Source organism: Hakea prostrata, chromosome 3 (assembly GCF_041222555.1).
Source record: "Hakea prostrata isolate BN-2017 chromosome 3, UWA_Hpros_2, whole genome shotgun sequence".
Lineage (NCBI taxonomy): Eukaryota > Viridiplantae > Streptophyta > Magnoliopsida > Proteales > Proteaceae > Hakea > Hakea prostrata.
The window spans coordinates 71519589-71534942 of NC_142602.1; the positions used below are offsets into that span (position 1 = coordinate 71519589).

A 15354-nucleotide genomic window follows, 5' to 3' on the forward strand; every position below is an offset into this window, starting at 1 on the left:
GCTTTTTTTTTTTGTTGTTGCATGAAATGCATGTATTTGTTAAATTCTTTCTCACTTTTTGTGTCCCCTGTTTTTTTTTATACTTATGCAGATTGTGGTCTATTACAATCCTATGATGATCAATATTTACAATTTCCTGTAAAATTGAACTACAATAGTGATATTAGTGTTTGAGTTAATCAAGACTATGGGAGAAGTGGTGAGGAAAGACGTGCATAGCTTAGGACTTCTAACAAGGATCCATGTAGCAGCTGTGCTCCCCACTTAGTTTGGATACGGCTGAGTTGTGTATGTGCATCTCTTTGGAGATGGATGCACATGCCCTTGCCTTATTAAATTTATACTTTGGCAAATTGTGGTGTCTTTAGCCCTGGATCAATTGGTCTATCTATGTCTCCAGGAAATTTGAACTATAATGGGAGCTTATTGATTTTAGGGTCTTTGGTTTACTGGAAATTCACTTTCTTAGCCCTCTCTGCCGACAACCCTTGCCCCAACCAATGGAAGAAAAAAAGAAGAAGCTTAGCCTTCAAGATTTTCTACATTTTGAGGGTTTTGTATGAAAAGAGTTGGAGGCAGGCCTCAAATGACCTTAGAAGTAGTAGTTAGGAGTTAGGAGACGTGCATAGCTTAGGCCTTGTATCATCTATATGACCTTGGATAGAACTGGTTGGAAGGCAAGCATGCATGTAGGCAACCCCATTTAGTTGGAATAATGCTGAGTTGTATATTTACGTTTTTTCCAGGTTGGTGCTGTCATAAAATCCAGCAACAATTAATATTTGATTTTTCTGGTAACATTGAACGTTGATGGGAGCTTGACGCTTTTAGGGCCTGTGTTATTGTTAGATAATCTACGTCATCATCTCCCCTATGATTTTATTTATATATATATTTTTGGGATTAATTAAAAAAAAAAAAAGGCTCCTTGTGAAGCTTTTGGAAGTTATTCTTTGTTGATGTCAATGAATATTTCAATCTCTCTCCATGTTTGCATTATTGGAGTTTCTTTGGGTTGCAATTATAGTTTTAATTTTCTTCACAGCTGCCGCCCATAGAAAGATATTGATTTATCTTATACATACTTATTTTAGGCCTTGGCTGAGGAAGGAAAGAAAGTCACTGGTAAAGTTAAACGTACTAATCTGATTGCTCTACCGCCAAAACAAGGGAAATCAGTCAGACCAGCAGAATCCTCTTCTGGTACTGAGGCTCAAAAGACTGGAGCTGATTCAGCTGCTTCATCAGGGCAGGTTCCTACTGTAGATCAGGTTGACTTACCTACTAAAGTAAGGAGTAGGCGGAAAATGCAAAAGGAGTTGAAGTCTTCTGACAGTGTTGGAAATGATCAATCTTCTAAATATGCTCTTCCACCTCATGACAAGGCACTTGATTTAAAGGTAAGAACATTCCCACCTCCATGATTCCTGTGTAGGAAGTGAATAATTTAAAAAAAAAAAAAAAAAATCTTTGATGATAATAAATTCTTTTATTGCAGGAAAAGCTTTCTCATGGTTTGTCCACCTGCTGGCTTCGTAGATGGTGTTATTATGAGTGGTTCTATAGTGCTATTGATTACCCTTGGTTTGCTAAAAGGGAATTTGTTGAATATTTAAATCATGTTGGATTGGGCCACATCCCAAGGCTAACCCGTGTTGAATGGGGTGTCATAAGGAGGTATTTCATTCCCAACTGTATATTCTTTCATTTTTGTTTTGACCTGAAGCACAGAAGGTAAAGACGGGATATGGTGTCCCTTGCTTTTCGCATAGTGAGCCTTCCACTGGGTGCCCGCGCAATGGGGCTACTAGGCCACTGAGTGCTAGTGTTCCGGGCTTGGAAGGCTCTAGACCTGATTTCCCATCTTTGAAATATTCACCCTATATCTCTTAGATTTTATAACCTTTTCCTGGTCCCATCTGAATTGGTTTTCTTTAAAGATCCTGGAAAAACTGGCCCTCATTCAATTGAGGATACATCAATATAGGCTTTCTAAAATCCCTGATCTATGTCGTAAAAGGACTCCTAATCACTTCTCTAAAAGACTCATAATAGAACTAGGAGTAAAACTTAATCTAGTATTTATAGCTAGATTTCACTGCCAAATGCCAACTAAGATTACAACTGTAGAGTACGACTTAAATAAAAGACCAGTAAGAATTATGTACTCATAGCTACTATCCCCATCTACTAAATTGCCCCTGCTTTATGCTTATAAGTTTGGTCCTTTACATAAATAAACCTAAAAACAAAAAGCCTGAGGCCTATAGAACCCAATTGTGGTCCAAAGTAAAGTTTAACTAAGATCCAATATTGACCCAGTTGGACAATTGTACTGCATCATGTTTCCTGACGCAGTTGCAGTGGATGGAAATGAACTCATTTTTCTTGCTTCACACTAATTTTTATCTATCTGGCATTGATTTATATAATGTGATAATCAGTTTTTCCAAATATATCCAAAAATCATCCATGAAATACATCTGGAGTGTTCTTTTGCCATTCAATATAAATATCTCTTTTTAGAGTTGAACAATTGTTATCAGTGTGCCTGTATGTAATTTCTAAAAATATGCTTGCTGTTGGTGCAGTTCCCTTGGGAAACCTCGGAGGTTATCTCAACAGTTTTTACGGGAAGAGAAGGCAAAACTTGAACAATATCGCGAGTCTGTTAGGAATCATTATACTGAACTCCGTGCTGGTGTTAGGGAAGGACTTCCCACAGACCTAGCTCGTCCTTTGTCAGTGGGACAACGTGTAATTGCTTGTCATCCCAGGACAAGAGAAATTCATGATGGAAGTATATTAACAGTTGATCGAAACAGGTGCAGGGTTCAGTTTGACAGGCCTGAGTTAGGGGTTGAATTTGTGATGGTAATGCATTTTTACGTATACGGTTCCTTTTAACTACTTTTCTGTGTTGTTTAGTTTAATGGCATTTGAAATCTATTCCAGCTCATGTGTCTACTCCCTTGTAAACAATGTTTTCTTGTGAGGAAAATGTCTCTCTTCAGAGAAGAGGGAAATCAAATTTTAATTCAGTATCAATCAACATTATTGATCAAGTTTCTTTTTGGTAATTTTGACAAAGCATTTGTAAGTTTTTATGGCTAGAGTCAATTTTGACTGAAATCACTGAAGATTCCATACTTCGTTGCCATATCCTATGAAATGGGGTTGGCCAAAGGGGAGGTTTAGCATATTTGCAGTACACTTAAAGTGGGGGGCCTCACTTTCTACTATCAATTCTATAAAATTTGTAGTTGGAAATGCCTTTCCTTGATGTGAAGACGTCTTCCTCACATATTTCAGGTTTCCCAACAATGTGCAGAGAAATACTGCCAGAGCATCTTTGACCAATTTTCCTTCTTTTCCTGTGTTACTGATACTGATGCAGTATTGTTACTGTAATTTCCCCCCTTTTCATACCACGCTAGAGATTTGTGCCATATGATAGTACGTGGGGATACAGATTATGTTGTCAACCATGTTTGAAACTTAAAGCTGCTGTGATGCATTAGATTTGTCTTTTCTTCTGTTCTTTGTATAGTGTTCTGCATAAACTATTTCATCTGATTCCTTTGTGGAAACTTCTTTTGGGCATCTAGCCACCTAGTGAGACTGGTTCAGCCTATATGTTGTTCCTTCTTTTTTGTTTTTTCTGATGATTATTTGATGTCTTCAATTCTACTGGCATATTCTACATAAAAAATTTGTGTTTACTAAGTGGCATCAATGGTCATTCGTTGTTTCCCTTCTTCTCTTTCTTTCTCTCTGTCTTTTCTTTTTCTTTCTATCTTTTTTTGTGTGTGTGTGTGTGGGGTGGGGGGAGGGGGAATTTCTCTGCATCTGAAGCACCTTGATGATAATCTATTTTAAGTCCAAAACTGGTGAATTGATTATTTATATTGTTCCCTTTGGGATGGCATAGTGCTGCATCCGGATTCATCGTGTTCTCTAGCAATGACAATGAATTTTCCTCTCATTCCAGGATATTGACTGCATGCCTACAAATCCATTAGAAAATATGCCAGAGGCTCTTCGGAAAAGGAGCATCACAGTTGATAAGTTCTATGAGAATTTCAATGAGCCTAAACTGAATCAACCCAGCGATTGCAAAGAGGGAGGTTACATGAAATTTGGTTCAAATGAGCAGGAGAATCTGAATGGTCCTCCATGCATTTCTTCATCATCTTATGCTATTAACACCTTAGTGAAACAGGAAAAGGTCAGTACAGTCAAGACTTGTAATTAACAGATTTGATTATGTGTTATGGGGATATTGGCAAGTTTGCTGTATTCATGAAATAGCACACCTTCCCCTTAAGATTTTGGCAATTAAATAGACTATTCTCATGAACTCTGAAGTTTGAATAGGTTACGCAATTTCTTTCGTTACATAGTGTCCCCCCTCCTTTTCCTCTTGCCTTCCTTGAGAATAATGTTTCCTTAAAATCCTGTTTCTTGTGTTGAAAATCATAGATTTCACATGAAATCTTTGGAAATAAATTGTGTGCTTCCATCTGCTACTTAATTATAAATGTATGCTGTAGCATAATATTGGGTGCGTGCTTTATTTATTTTTTGTTGGGTGGAAGGGGTTTGAATAAATAGCCAATAACAAAGCCCTGACATGAGGAAAAGAGGTTGGGAAATACAAAGAGAAGAAGAGGAGGGTGGGTCCAGTCAAGGAAAGGAACGTCAAAACTATAGCCTGAACCTGGGAGGCAACAAAGGGCAAAGATCTAAGTCCTAAGTAACAACAATGAGTTTGTTCCTTTGAGAATCTAAAAAGGGTTAATGGTGAAACAAAGAAAGCCTTGATTCAATACCGTTGAAGATGGCTTTTTCCAAATCACATTGAAGGTCCAATTTTGGAGGTCCATCTTTTGAGATTCTGCTCAAATCAATCATGAAAGATAAAAGACTGCTAACTTGAGTTTGTGACCTTGCTACAAAGCCAAGATCCAAAAGAAGGTAGAGCCCAACCAATGCCATTTTTGATCAAAAGGGAGTGGGTGCCTATATCCAGGTGGAAATGGGGGATAAATGAAGGGGCAAGAGAAGAAAAGGTGATTGGTATTTTTAGTATGTTCTAATAGATGGTGCGAGAAAGGGAAGTCTGGATATGTCAATGGAGAAGAAAAGATTGGGTGAGGATGGAAAGTTTCAAGTTGTCCATTTTGTGAAGGAATGGCTGGGGAGGTTGCCTTTGAACCAATTTTGAAATGGACAGAGTAGAGGCAAATCTAGTGTAGTTCCAATCAAAGTGGCAAAAAACTAAAGTTGGAAGGGAGCCAGAACACAGTGTCCACTTGGTAGGGGAGAAAGATGTTTAAGGGGGGGGGGGGATGGGTGGCGGAGATCAGTCATTAGTGAGGACCTGGGTGAGGGAGGAGACCAGAAATCAAGAGGGATAAAAGAGGAGGGGCATATTTAAGAATGCTAGAAATGTAGATTGCATGCTTGCACAGGCACCAACGAGATTGCAAAAAGTACCTAATGGGTACCAAGGGTCAAGCTAGAAGGATTTAGTGGCAACATTACCTATCACCAAAGAAAAAATTTCGGTCGAAACCTGCATTTCGACCTAGGTGAAGTGTGAGATTTCCAGGTTTCGACCCAAATTCTGTTGAAACCAGTGATTTTTTTCCCCTGAAGTTTCGACCTTCAGTTTTGAGCCTTATATGGACTAAAAATGATCGGGATTCTTGCATCCTAACTATTTCAAGCGTAATAAACACAATGGAACTACTAGTTTACCCAAAAAACCATTGAAAATGTAAAACAAGTATATAGTATATATGAGAAGAACCGTGAATATTACTAAGTACAAGTCTACCAAACAATTGAATTTAATAATTAGCAACAAAAAATCTGATTCAACACTGTCACAACGTAGATGAAGTGATGGTGTCTCATATTCATCAATCTGAAGCTCATACATGAGTGTATACATGTGTGTTGTAGGATTATACATATTTTAGAAAATAATTTTAAATACAAAAAAAATAGAAGCAGCAATATGCAAAAACTAATTTTAACTCAACATAATCATAGATCAATTTTCTAGATTAAACATACTTTAATTTGAAAGCAATCTAAGTTGATTTGACCCATAAACAAAACAAAAATAAAAAATGGAGAACTTTGTTAACTCACCTTGTTTGATTCTCAAAAACCCAACAATGGAGGTGCAAGAGTGGAGAAGGAATGCAAAGGAGTTGCTAAAAGGAGGTGAAAATCCAAGAGAAATGAGAAAAATGTTGATTTAGGGTCGAAACATGAAGGCGGAACTACTGCTTGAAACCATCAGAACCTGTGAAGTTTTGCTGCTTCCGATCGAAACAGCTAGTTTTTATAACATGTGATGTATCGTTTTGGTCGGTGCTGAAATTTCGTACTGTTTCGGTCAAACAATACATTCCAATGAATTTTTTTCAATTTTGTTTCGATTTGAAAAAGTGCAGGAATTTCGCTCGAAATTTTGACAATTTCGAGTGAAATTTATTCCATGCCTATCACCAAAAAGTAGCTGGGAGAGTTAGGGGCTGAAGCTGCAAAGGTTGCATCCAGACCTAGGAGGGACTGGATGGGGGTGGGACGACCAGATGGAGTTAGACCTGAGGAGATAGGAGTAAATATAATCAACCCAAATGGAATCAGGTTTAGAGGAGATCTTCCAGAGAACTGATCAGTAATATGATGCAAAGATTTGATGAATACTAAGCCGTCCTTTCAACGAGAAATTGGAGGCCTTGCTGATATGGTGGAGAAAGGTGGATCTCGCCTGGCCCTTCCAAAGAAAACTACAGAAGAGGGATTTGGTAACTTTGATTATGGATTTGGAAAGAGTGAAGATACTGCACCAATAAATGGAGGAAGATTTGATGGTTAGATTTGATTAGCACAAGTTTAATAAAGTTGTGTGGATGTATCTCTCTTTCAAGTTTTCTGAAGCTGCTATCATATAATTCTTTTAATGGTATTTGATCTCTTTCAAGTTTTCTGAAGCTGCTATCATATAATTCTTTTAATGGTATTTGACATCACTTACCTTGTATAAAGAGGAAACTTAATGACTTGAGCATCTTCAGATGCTTGGAGTTGGTACATAATTTTTTGTTCACCATGGGAATACTCTTATCATCTTATGAAATTCATTCCTGCCATATTTGACCAATAATTGCTCATGTACTTTGGGTCTTGGTTGTGCTAAACATAGGCTTAAATTGAACCTCTTAAAACCATGGTGGAAGATCTCGTTTTTTCACCTTGGCGAGACGAGATGGAGGTCGAGATCTGCGAGTTGGGATATCTTGCTCGAGATCTCGCCATATCTCGCTATATCTCGCCATATTTCGCCATATCTCGCTGGAACTCTCAATTTTTGCCTCTTTTTGTGAATTTTGGCTGAATTTTCACTTGCAACTACTCTTGGCTGAATTTATGATTTAATGACTTATATAGAACTTCTAATGGTTGTATAATTATTTTATTCTTGAAAATTGAGATTGTGATACTCATATGGATGGAATTTTGATAACATTTAAGTTAGTTGATGCATTTGATATACTTGCTTTTCATTTACATGCTTTATAGGTTCTATATTACATGTTGTATAACATTGCATTCCCTAATCCTACTACATTTCAGTTTCACACTATGGGTAGACTTAGAAATCATACATAGGGTTGTTTCTGACAAATCCAAGGCCACCAACGTGTTCAAAAGGGCTTAAATAAGCTAAATACCAAGTTTCAACCCGATTGGGGCCCTAAAACCCACCGAGATGGGCCACCGAGTTGATGCCAAAAAATTGTATATCTCGACCGAGATGGTCAAGATCTCTCTTTTTCAAGGTGGCGAGATCTCTCTCTCGAGAGCGAGATCTTCTACCATGCTTAAAACTTTCAATTTGTGATGGTTTATTTTTGTCTGATTGAAACTATTTGATCAGGTGGATGCAGTCAATGGCATCTCACAACCTAAAACTGCAACCGGTGAAAATGTTAATTTGCAAGAAGCAGCATATACTCAGCCTTGTACTCTGGCACAGATTCAGGCAAGGGAAGCTGATATACGAGCACTTTCTGAACTGACTCGTGCTCTTGATAAAAAGGTATACAGTATTCTTTGGTGACTGGCAAAAAGATTCCCCCCCCCAGGCGAACTGTTATGGTCAATTCCTATTCCTCAATGATGTGGTATTGTGTCTTTACCCCCCCCCCCCCCAAAAAAAAAAAAAAAAAAAATTATATGCTATCGTGTTAATTATCTCAGGCAATTTTCCAATGCCTTTTTCTTAATTGTATATTTTGATGCTCTTTTTAATCACTAAATTTTAATTTTGAATTAATGCATTGAACTTCCATCTTCTGTACTTGTATATGCTTGGATGTTGAAAGTGTTGATTGAAATCATTTGTATTTTAGGTGCTGCCTTGATTTGTTGCAACTTGCAAGCCAAGTGGCTTTCTTTGTTCTAGAAGTTGGTCCTTATTTAGAAACATTTTTTTTGTTATAATTGAGACTTACTCTAGTGATGACGTCATACATAAATGTCATTTCAGGACGCATTGGTGTCGGAACTGAGACACATGAATGATGAAGTACAGGGAAACGAGAAAGATAGAGATAACTTCCTTAAGGATCTTGAGCCTTTTAAGAAGCAATATGCATCGGTACTCGTACAGCTAAAGCAAGCCAATGACCAGGTATTCCATGGGCTCATATCTGGCTCTACACATTTACTCTTCAGTTCTTTATCATTTATCCACTGTAGTTGCACCAAGCAACACTGACATTTTTCTTTGTTTTTGGGGCCAAAGCAACACTGACTTTATTGTCCTGTTGCACAGGTTTCTTCTGCTCTGCTTTCCTTGAGGAAGCGAAACACCTACCCGAGAAATCCCCATTCCCCATTGATAAAATCAATGTTTAATTCAGTCAGTCCTGGTGGGCAATCAATCTCCTATGACAACTCTGGATTTCTCTACCAGGAATCAGGATCTCATATTGCTGAGATTGTTGAAGGCTTGAGATTGAAAGCAAAAACTATGGTAGACACAGCTGTGCAGGTATGGATGTCTCTAAGTTCTGCCTTTCTTTTTTAATACTTTTGACTTTTGACTTCTTTTTTCCTCCTTTCTTCCTAGTTGTTCCTTCAGTTTTATGTAAAGTGACACTGTTGTATGAGTGGATGGGACACTGTTGTATGAGCTGATGGCCATCATTTCCTTCTATACTCCTGTGCTTTATACATTACTTTTCATTAGTCATTTTTTAATCCATTCTGCCTGACAAATGTAGACTGCACAACATGTCTACGATTGGTGGGCCTTTGCTGTTTTTGTTTTTTCTATATATCTGTATTTTCATGTAAGATGGTGCTCTTTTTCTTTCTTTCTTTTTTAATTTTTTTTGGGGGGGGGGGGGGGAGGTGTTGGTAGGTTTTAGATGTGGAATTTGTTTACCTCTAAAAAGTATTTTTACTCATCTAGTCATCCATTGTGGTGGTGGGTACTTGTTCCATTATCTTAATCTAAACTTTTTGTCATCATGAACTCAGGCAATGTCCTCCTTGAAGGAAGGTGATGATACTTTTGCAAGGATTGGGGAGGCTTTAGATTCTGCAAAAAATCTGCATTTACGAGCTGATGCGGGCACACAAACTACAAGATCTTTTACATCTCTGGAGCCAGTTAATGCCAATTTGGTTGGTTCTCAGGGTCTGTCAACCTCTTGCATGTCAGAGCCAATGACCGGTATCCATCCATCTGGTGCAAATGGGGGACCTGAGTTGAATGAAGCGAACATACCCTCGGATCTAATCTCATCTTGCATTGCTACCCTGCTCATGATTCAGGTAAACTGGGGAAGGTTTCGAAATTTCAGCATGTTGTCAGATATCAGATATATTGTGTGTAGATCAAATTTCGAAGGCCAGCCATTTAAGCTTGTCTTTTCTAACCCCCAAAAAAGGCTGAGCAGCCATGATGTTATGCTTTTAAGAAAAAAATATTGCGCTAGATAATGAGATATATGGCTATGCATTGAAGCTTGAATATTTCTTATATGGGAGGGAGGGCCTCCTTTTGGAAACATCTTGCTCTTCCACTGCATGGGGTATGGCTATTTGGAGTTGATGCTGGGAATTGAATCTTTGAATTGATTTTTATAGTGTAGACTAAGATGAAGTTTTTCCTTTGGGTGAATAAAATCATCATTTCCAAATATCCCTTAACAGGGAAGGGTGATTATTATTTTTTTTTTGTGGGGGGGGGGGGGGGCAAAGGGAAGGATGCACGGAGAGAATCAGAAGTGGTGGGGATTGCATGAGATTGTGCTATCTGGGCTTGTGGGCAGAGAAGAGAACATAGTGGTCAGCCTAGGAGTCCATGCACTTTGGCAGTGGACACCTACGTGCCTTGTTTGGTGTTGCTTTGCTTCCCCCTCCCCCTCTCTCGTTTCTTTTGGATGCCTTGTCAACAGATTGCATGACAAGTATGGAGGGGGAGAATCTGATCTCAGGTATTGCGAAAGTTTGGGGTCTCTTGCAATGAGGTGAAACAGATGATAAATTTTTTTCCAGATGGTGACAGAAAACTGTGCAAGAGAAGAGAAGGTGATTGATGTCCTCAATACCATTCCCACAAAGTATACAAGAAGGGGAGAGGGGGATGTGCCTGTTAGGGGAGGCACATTGGGTGAAGGGGTGGGACATATGTAGTTTGATTGGTTAAAAACCTGTGGACCTGCAACTCCTGTACAAGACACAAAGCAAGTCTAGTTGCTTCGCATGAAATAACAAAGCATTAGCTGGATTTTGATGATTCAAAGCACAGGCTTAACGAATAATTCTGCCATTATCTTTATAAAAAACACCACTTGACTTCTCTCTGTGTTTGATGTACTATTACATGCCTATTTAAAAAGTTTGGTAGATCTGAGAATAGGCTGTTTGGGATGCAAGAGATCAGGGTTAGAGATATATCTCTACATGTTTTCACTTTGAAGCTTCTCATACTCCCAATGCTGAATCATTTCTTATTTCTCTGATCATGCAGACATGCACTGAGCGACAGTACCCTCCGGATGAGGTGGCTCAAATCCTTGACTCTGCTGTTTCGAGTTTGAAACCATGTTGTTCTCAGAACCTTCATGTGTATGGAGAGATCCAAGAGTTCATGGGAATTGTCAAGAATCAGATTTTTGCACTCATACCAACATAGAACACATCTGACAGTGGTGCTCCCCTTGTAAATATTCAACATTAGCTAGTGAATATATTTTATTTTAACTCTTTTATTGATCTCTGTTATGGTATCGCCGTTCCTTGTTGTCTGGTAGGTACGCACAAAATACATTATCTAAATGTAATGGTTCCGCCCCCAACCCTCTAACCTCCCCTATTCCATTCTCTTAATAAAATGATGAAGCATCCCCTCCACAATATGTCAGCAGTATATGATCGAAAATGTTTCTACTGATTCTGATTTTCACTTAGGCAGTTTGGTTACAGGTAGGTTATGGTTGAGCAACTCGTCTTTCCATTGGGTATGGGGAATATAGAGGCAGAACTAAAGAGTTGCTGACATTTTGAATTCAATGCAGGAGCTGGTTCGTCAAATTCAATCAGGCCTGTTTATGCTTCAGATTATGGTTCAATGACGGTGGGGGAGGAAGGAAGCAGCAGAATTTCTTAATGGAAGTTCAATATCATTTTACAAGACTAAAAAAGAGTTTTTAATTTCAGAAACCATACAGACAAACCACTTGAAGGAATGCACTAGTCTTCAATCTGAAGGTAGGAGCAATTTCTTCCAAATTCCTGTTTTACTTTTTATTTTTCTGGTACCTGATTGAAATTTCCACTTGAGTTCCCCCTCCACCTCCAGTCCCCAACTCCGTGGCCAGAAAAGAAGGCATTTCTGCCAAACATTTTGGTAGAATTACTTTTGAGTATAAAGGTGCAAGGAAATGCAAAATTCCTTGTACAATAGGATGCTCTTATGGGAGTTGCATTTTCACGGAGGCTATTTACTTAATTAGGAGACTTATGGAAAGGTATAGAGAATGTAGGAAAGACCTTCATATGGTATTTATTGATCTAGAAAAAGCTTATGATAGAGTCCCTAGAGCGTTAATTTGGCAAGTACTAGAGAAAGGAAGTGTTGCAAGTAAATATGTAGATATAGTTAAGGATATGTATGATGGTTCGGTGACTAGTGTTAGAACAGTGGGGGGACAAAGTAATGAATTCCCGATAACAGTTGGGCTACATCAAGGGTCAACTTTAAGCCCATATCTATTTGCACCGGTATGGATGAATTAACCAAAGACATTCAAGATGAGGCCCCCCGGTGTTGCTTTTGGGATGATATTGTGTTGATTGATGAGACCCAGTGGGGATTAATACCAAATTAGAATTATGGAGAGTAGCTTTGGAATCAAAAGGCTTTAAACTTAGTAGATCGAAGACTCTAGTTTGTAACTTTAGTCATGATCGGGCGTGATGAAGTGGTGATACTTGACGATAAAGAGATTCCTCGGTGATTGTTTTAGGTACCTGGTTCAATCATAGTAGGGTGATTTAGAGATGGGTTTCCCAAAGAATTAAAATAGGGTGGATGAGTGGAGAGGTGCTCCGGGGTCTTATGTGATCGGCGTATTCCATTAAAGCTTAAGGATTTTATAGGCCGTTGTCCACCAGCTTGTGTCGGTCGGTGTTGGGCTGTTGAAGAATCATATAGATAAACTCCTGTGGGATGCTAGTGGATGGTGGCAAAACTGGTGGATGATGCGATCATTTAGGTTGGTCCTGGGAGTTGCTCCTATGTGATAGCTTGAGAAGTCGTTTGGGTGGCCGGCCCGCTCAACGGAGCCTATAATGCTCCTGTTCGGAGGTGATATAATCCATTTGAAGGAACTAGAAGAGCTGGGGTAGACCTGTAACCTTAGGAGAAGTGGTGAGAAAGGATTGTATAGCTTAGGCCTTGTATCTGCTGGCCTTGAACAGCCGTTGGAGGGCAAGAATCCATGTAGCCGACCCCATTTAGTTGGGAAAAGGCTTATTGTTGTTGTTGTTGTTGTTGTTGTATAGCAAGCTGTGTGGATGTTTTGTATGTTTTTACTTCATAGAACACCAAGGTCTAAGCATTACTGGAATCCATGCCTGCTTGGCAATTAGTTTTGATTGGTTGGAGGATTAATCCCCTAATATTGGGTTTTGTCCTAGCTCTTATGGCAAACAATAACATCCTTCATTGGTCCTCAGCTGATGATCCCTTTGAAGGCCATAACACCCCAGTGAGTTATATGAATTTCTATGGAAAGTAAAGTTTAGATGCTTGCTTTGCTGATAATTTCCATGTTGTGAGCCATAAATAATCCTTAAGCCAGGGTGACCCTATCTTTTTGTTCCCTACCTACTCTCCAACACCAAAACAGGGAACATAGAAAGAAAGGGCTTTGGCACCCAAAACATGTGAATTTCATCTCCAACTTTAATCCAGGGTCTCTCACCTTTGTTCAGAAAACCAACCTCTTCTGCTGTTGTGCTCTCAACTTTCAAGCCCAGTTTATTCTTTTGTGGTCGACAAAGTCTCCTCTAGTTCTTATTGTCATTTTGTTCCTTCCCCTGCTGCAAAGAAATAAGAAAATAAATCATTGAGTGCGGAGGCAGGGAATGACAATTAAAAACCTGCTATATGGCAGTGTCTGCTGTTGTTTGATTTTATAAAATAAGTTCATAGATTCTATCATGACTGACTATGATGGGACATACACTTAAACATTCAAAGTTCCCACTACCACTAGGGTTTTCAATCGATAACTGCCATGCTCTGACTATGATGGAACTTCCATTCAAATCCCCACTTTGCTATTTCATCGATTACCCATTACTTGAATGTTCTGTCCTGTTGGTGCCTGCAATCCTTGCATCCTTTGTTCTTTGTGTGCGGCGTGGGTATCTTCCTTTCCAATGACCTGACTTTTCTCCCCAGGCTTGTTAATGTGGAGTCAATCACAGCGCATGGAGTCAATCAATTGAAAAGAAATTCTTGCATTTCACATTTGGTGTGATGGTCATTTTGCTCTGCGTGTCAAGGATGAGTCTTTTGGACAAGTTTTACGAGGATTGCTCGCGTAAAATCCTAGTTTTAATGGACTCTCATTGCATGAAGCATTTACACATGATAGGAGTTCGAATTCTGACTCGTTACATGTAATAAAGAGTTTATCAACTAGAAGAACTCATATCACGTATGTTAATTGCTCGAGATGAGTCTTTGTATAAGTTTTCACAAGGACTGCTCGCATAAAATCCTAATCTTTATGGACCCTTGTCGCATGAAGTGCTTTCCTAGGATAGGAGTTCAAATACTAACTAAGAGTTTATCAATTAGAATGACTCATCTCGCATATGATAACAGTTCAAGATTAGTCTTAATTTACTCTCATCGCATGAAATATTTGCACAGGATAGGAGTTCAAATTCTGCCCAGTCATATGCGATAAGAGTTCATCAAGCATAAGGATTCTTTTCACATATGATAATAGTTCAAGGTGAATTTTACTTACACGCAAATATAGAATAACTTGAATTGAAATACTTGTAAACCCTATCAATATCAGAAACCCTGTAACTCAGTAATTCAGGTTTCACAAATTTTCAAAACACATACGAATCCTTTTATCTAATACATTATTGTAGAACATGATGAAAACCTTAAGCTACAGTGAATGTAAGTTGACTAGAAATCGAAAATTTCTCTCATCTATCGCTCTCACACATGATTTCCACATTTTGGACTAGAAATCATACTACTTCCGAGCAGCGTGGACTTGATAGATAATTTTTTTTTCTCTTTTTTATTTGTTTATAAAGAAATAGATAAAACTATTCTTACTATATTTTTAATACATTGACCTGAACCGACGTATTAACCAAAGACTTGATGTTTACACCGACTTTTTGACATTCCAGACATGAAGAAAATAAAGAAAGACAAATTACTGATTTTGACTACGGAATACGACTTTATTTTTGTATATTTTTTTTTAATTTTAAATTAATGGATGGAGTTAGTAGTTATTTATTATGGTGTAGCTGAACACATTATCCTTTGACCTTTATACGTGCGTAGCAAATAAATTTTTGAGGAATAATAAAATGAAATGTATTTGTGACAACTAGCAACCTAATCATTGGTATAGTAGTAGTGACAAAACAATTGAAGGGTTTTCGATCTCATTATAATAGAAAGATGTTCAAAACAATAATTATTTGTTTGAATAAATTCAACTAGTGAGATTACTATGTAACACTTTTTTTTTTTTGGTAGAAAGT

General features: G+C 38.3%; 1 protein-coding gene across 3 annotated transcripts in view; it reads left to right on the forward strand.

The window, feature by feature from the left end:
• The window catches only part of ALY3 (DNA binding protein), a 33730-nt gene extending 19472 nt beyond the window's left edge, over positions 1-14258 (forward strand). For 2 of the 3 annotated variants that reach the window (XM_089150851.1, XM_089150852.1), the window contains exons 12-20: positions 1095-1400; positions 1499-1677; positions 2592-2874; positions 3992-4228; positions 7961-8122; positions 8573-8716; positions 8861-9079; positions 9571-9867; positions 11069-12310. In XM_089150851.1, coding sequence (XP_089006977.1) covers positions 1095-1400; positions 1499-1677; positions 2592-2874; positions 3992-4228; positions 7961-8122; positions 8573-8716; positions 8861-9079; positions 9571-9867; positions 11069-11233 — 1992 coding nt within the window. In that variant the 3' untranslated portion in view covers positions 11234-12310. Of the gene's footprint in view, positions 1-1094; positions 1401-1498; positions 1678-2591; positions 2875-3991; positions 4229-7960; positions 8123-8572; positions 8717-8860; positions 9080-9570; positions 9868-11068; positions 12311-14008 lie in introns of those variants that run through there. The other variant, XR_016172492.1, reaches the window with a different exon arrangement.
• The last annotated feature ends 1096 nt before the right edge of the window (positions 14259-15354 follow it).